The 5361-nt window shown below is 36.8% G+C and overlaps 1 protein-coding gene across 7 annotated transcripts in view; it reads left to right on the forward strand.

The window, feature by feature from the left end:
* The window catches only part of CEP162 (centrosomal protein 162), a 49257-nt gene extending 44221 nt beyond the window's left edge, over nucleotides 1-5036 (forward strand). For 6 of the 7 annotated variants that reach the window (XM_030039308.1, XM_030039292.2, XM_030039322.2 and 3 more), the window contains 2 exons: nucleotides 977-1111; nucleotides 2358-5036. In XM_030039308.1, coding sequence (XP_029895168.1) covers nucleotides 977-1111; nucleotides 2358-2576 — 354 coding nt within the window. In that variant the 3' untranslated portion in view covers nucleotides 2577-5036. The remainder of the gene's footprint in view (nucleotides 1-976; nucleotides 1112-2357) is intronic. The other variant, XM_030039312.2, reaches the window with a different exon arrangement.
* Nucleotides 5037-5361: the final 325 nt, after the last annotated feature.

Genomic DNA, 5361 nt, shown 5'->3' on the forward strand with positions numbered 1-5361 from the left:
TGACAAATGGGGCTGAAAGTGGCCCATAGGTTCAAAGCTGCTGGAGCTATGGGCAGGCAAAAATGTAGTAACATAGGCCTCATTGTTTTAGAAAACCATGTTAAAAAATGGAAATAATAGTAAGCCATCTTGGAGTCACTTCTCAGTGAGAGTGACAACATCTTATGAGGACACAATGCTTCCAGGTACTTAAATTCAGCAGCAGAGAGCCAGGGATGGCCGAGTGCTTGAAGAGGGTTAGCAGTTCTCAAATATATTGGGTAAGGGGAACTAAGGGTTATAATAAATGATTAAGACTTCAAGGCTTTCACTTTAGTTTACTTATACACATTAAGAAAGTGACCAAAAAAGACTTAAGATGTTAAATGAAGAAATATCAAGTTACTTAAAATAGGCAAAGAATGAGAATAAATTAGTAGGGCTTTATAAGAAAACTTACCTGAATTTCTGGAGGATTAGGAAATCAGTTGTAAGTCAGTCATTGCCACGGTTGATTTGACCTAGCAGTTATTAAACCAAAGGGGGTTTGTAATCATGTGTGTTAGCAGCATGTCTTTTCTTAATTTATTCCTTAGAAATACACTGGTACGTTTTATTTGATCTTTATCCAAGGAGTGAGAAGGGATTGTATAAGAACATCTAATCATAATATTCTCTATTAATTTTTTAGTACGTTTAGAAGTATAAAAATTGACTGTGAATAATCACTTCATAACATATTATGAACAGGATTGGATTTATCAAAAAGAACTAGATTTTCACATGCTCAGGCCAATTCTTACAAATGAAAGATCCTAATCTAAGTCCCTGAGTCCCTGTTTAAGCTTTTGAATAAAGGACATTTCCCTTTAATGTCTTCCTTTCTGCAGCTTTTGAATAGAATGATTAAACAAAACAAATACACTTTGAAATGAATCTGTTTTATACACTGCTTAATGCAATAACAACAATTTTCATCAATTGTCTCTAACTGTAGGTGACAAAATTGTTGGAAGAACTGAGAGAGGCTAAGGAGAGCCAGAGTCCTGAAATGAAACATTTTTTGTGCCTGGAAAAGAAAATCAAGCATATAGAGACCAGATATGCAGAAAGAGAGCAAGAAATTCAAAAGGTAAACCAGAATATATCTGCATTTACTTGTCAAGAGCAATTTATTGGTTTAACTGTAATTTTATGGTATTTGCACAGGCTCATTTAGCTCACACTGCAGGATGGCAAGTACTTCTTTGATACAGCCATGGTTTTGTCTTTGGTGCCTGCTGATGCAAGTGAACATAGTTGCAGTCCTAGTCAGCATGTCCTTGCTGCGGTAATTAAGATTACTTGTGTATGACTCGTGTTATCAGGTGCGTAACTTCCTCGCAACCTGATCTAAGGAGGCCTTGCTTTCGCAGAGCGTTGGACCACATGACCTCTGGAAGTCCCTTGTCATTCGGTTATTTCATACTTCAATTACACTGGAGAAAAGGAGGCTGAGGGGAGACCTTATCGCTCCCTACAACTACCTGAAAGGGGTAGTAATTTCATCTTTCCTGGTGCTACTAGCCTTGTTATGTATTAAACTTTGGGTTTTGTTTGTCCTAGTTTTGCACCTTTAATTAACTGCAGTGGGGCACTGAGCAGTCCCCCAAATGAATGATAATGAAATGAACAATGTAGAAAAACTTAATTGCTGAACAAGGAAATAACAGGTTATCCTTAGTATCAAACTACAAATACAGTAATTATGGCCTTTAAGTGATAGAGCTTTCCTTAAAGAATCTATTACAATTAATAGTGGTGTGGAGATTTTGATACCTTGTGACACTTTTTCTTTTGGGTAATCTAAGAGGATTATGCTATGGATTCATGTCAAAATTAATTCAAACTTCTGTCTGCAGCAGCTTCAGACCTTTGTGACTACAGGATATTTTCTGATAGTTCATAGAACTTGTGGTTTTTAAAAGTACAGTAGTAGCCCAGAACATGTCATTCAGATTTGGTTTGTTTTCCTTGCAGAATGTTCTTTTAACACATTTAAATGGCAATTCAAAAGGTTCATTTTTATTATAGAGGGGTTTGTTATATGCTCAGCTTTGTCTTAAATAATAAAACTTTTAATTGCTGTTAAATTCTCCTGAGGCTCATTAGTCAGTGATGGATTCTACCCTTTTGTCATTAATGCAACTATTTAAAGGAATTCATTGCTATCAGAATGATTTTTGTAATATTCAGAACAAATCGTTTCCACTTAATGCGAGCATTGGGCTTTGAGACCGAGCATCAAACATAATGAAGTGGTGTATTTTTGCAAAGGGGCAGCGTTGGCTGAGTATTTGACTAGGAAGTCACAAGGCTGACTTGCTTCTAATTTGCAGGCAACCCAACTAACACAACGTATTACTGAAGCAAGGCAAACCCATGAGGTTGAGAAGTGGCGAAGACTGGCACAACAGAAGAATCAAGAACTGGAGAAATTCCGAGTGGAATTGGATTCAATATTAGATGTTTTACGTGAACTGCAGAAACAAGGGGTTGTTATTCCTGCACCTAATTCCAGTGGATTTGGCACAACAGTCAGCTGTTGGAAGACATGATTAGGTAGGAATTGATTAGAGAAGCAGATTTTTAATATTCAAAGTTATGTATAGAAAATATTATTGAAAATCATTAATGTAACACTCGTAAATTGAATTACATTCTGATCTTATCTGGAATCTTGCTTGTCCAAAGGTAGATTTGCATTGAGCAACACCCCAGTCGTATTGTATGTCTTATATTTTGTTAGTAATAAAGTTACATGCAATTTTTAAAAAATATTAGTAATATCGAGGTTATTCGATAAATTCAATTACCGTTGAAAAATTCCATTTGATGCTTTTTCAGATACTGTAGAACATGCCTGAATAGAACTTCCACTTGTAACTTGTCTTATAGTGATTCCTTTGTGAACAATTTGAGTAATATGCTGCTTGGGTTGTATTTTCAGTGTATCGTTACTATTTTTCATTCGGTAGGGCATGAAAATCCTCTTTTTCCAATGTTTTGCTTCTCTCCCTCCAATTCATAAAAAGTTCCTTCCCTTATCTTTAAGACCCCTTTCAACTTTGTGAATGATTGGAGGGCTGCAGCAGAGCAGGCATTCTCTGGTGATGCTAAAATTCAAACTATTTTTTGTTTACTTGGCCAGGTATTTCCAACTGTGCTGGTAAGAATGATGGCAGAGTGGTCTAGCTGAATTGTTATGGGGCAGATAGATACAAAAAAAGTCTATAAAATACAGTTTGAGAGTAGTTATTAGTATCCCTTTTAAAAGAGAAGGCTGTATTGAGTAAGATTTTTACAATGGGCTGTTCTGGATCTGACACAGTAGTATCTTTATAGATGATCTTGACAGAACAAAGAGGCCTAACGTGAAGACAATGTACTAAAGCTCAGACTGCAGGGATGTGTCGGTGGGCAAATTTAGAGTTAAAATTCTGAACAATTTGGAAAAGGGGCCAGAAGAAAAACCCAAACTAGAGTCTTGCGGAGTGACAAAGGAGGCTAGTATGCTTAAGCAGGAATAATCCACTACCCAAATACTGAATGTGGATATAACTTTCTGCTGAACTGACAGGCATCATTGCAGGTAACAAGCTGAATTTTACAGAGACCATTGCTTCTCCCTCTCCTCTTATGCCCTGCTGGAGTTATACACCTAAGTGTAGAGCCTGTAAGATACTAGACACCATAGGAACAATTCCTAACGCATCACCAATGTGTAATTTAGTGTGCTAAGCTTTTGGTCCCTTGTTTCAAGAAAGAGATGGACCAGCTGGAGGGAAAAGAACAATCAGCAGTCCAGAAAATGTAGCCTTAGGAACCACTGAACCTATAGGGGCTGCCCTGCTCCAGAGAAGAGACTGGGGAGGGAAGATGAGGATGGCTGTTACGCTTGTCATGTATGAAAAACCTGCCGCTAAAAGGATAGAAGGAGAAGCAGTAAGTAAAATTAAAGAAAATTCAAGACAGTTGGCTATTTGGTGGCTGGAAGGACAGGTTTTCAAACAAATCAGTAAATTATTAGTTGTCCGAAGTCTCAGCACTGCAAATCCTTAAGAATTCCATAGCACATATACTGAGGTGGTAGCTCAATCAACTATACTTATTTAGGGCAAAGAGAAGATAAAAGCTAGACGGTACTCCTTGGGTCCCTGTAGTATTGGTTGAAGCTAGCATTTAAGTGTCAAACATGAAATAGTTCAGGTCTGTGTATATGTATTTATGTGTCGTGCTTCTTCAGGGACCAGTGGTAAACATGCATTTTATCTTATACAAGCATGGGACTGAGCATGCATAAAGAACAAAATAGTGTAACATATACACTGTGTATAGGCACAGACAGTAATTAAGTGCAAAGAGGCTTTTTTTTTTTTGACCATACACAAACATAAAGTGAGAGAGAGTGTATACACACAAATATATAGATATATAAAAAAGGATAGTCAGTTGGCAATTAATATAGTAATCATGGTTGTTTCATATTCAGATATTTTCAGTATTTTTAGTATGGATGTTTTGTCCCCCAATAATGAAGTATTAGTCTGTATTCATAAAATGTGTAAATACAATAATGCTTTGTATATATCAGCTATGTGTAAATATGCTGTATTTTCTTGATTTGGGACCGTTTTGCAAATGAAAAGGATAAAATTGAATAATTTCAACTTACCACTTATTTCCTGTACAATTTGCTATATGTGTAACACTGTATTGAAGTGTGCGACCTGAAGTGAGATTTTTTTAAATTATAGCAACCCTTGTGTTCCCAGAGAGGCAGAGTCCTGCTTGTAGGTATGCTAGGGCACTGCCTACAACAGGAGGGCCTAGGGGAAGCATTTCCAGCGTCTGGAAACTCTCTCTCTCATGTATAATCCTTAGGTCATCAAGAGGGGCTGCCTTAGTGTTCATGCAGTTCATTCAAACACCTTTTTAAAATTCTTGTATTCAGTTCTCAGCATAGTTTGTAAGCCACAGTATCTTACGTAGTTTGAATTAAATTTCAAATTAAATTATCTGAGTCTATTTTACTGACCAGGGTCAGCTTTATTTACCATTAGTGTAAAATATAATATGGTTTATACTGTGTTCTCACATGTATTTATGTAGTTGTACACTCACTGAAGCATGGTCTTTAGGCATTGACCATGAAGTGGGCACTCTACACAGTAACAGACTATCTATTTCTGGTGTTGAATGGCTGTAGTAATGGTGCTCTTTTTGGAGAACTAAGGTCCAAGTTTTAACTTCCCTGCTAAAGTTTTTAGTTCTTGACTCTCCAGCAGTCTTAACAGTACAGAAAGGGGGAAAATACCCTGAAACAGAACAAAGACTAACAAA

The sequence above is a fragment of the Aquila chrysaetos genome, chromosome 2, assembly GCF_900496995.4.
Source record: "Aquila chrysaetos chrysaetos chromosome 2, bAquChr1.4, whole genome shotgun sequence".
Taxonomy (NCBI): domain Eukaryota; kingdom Metazoa; phylum Chordata; class Aves; order Accipitriformes; family Accipitridae; genus Aquila; species Aquila chrysaetos.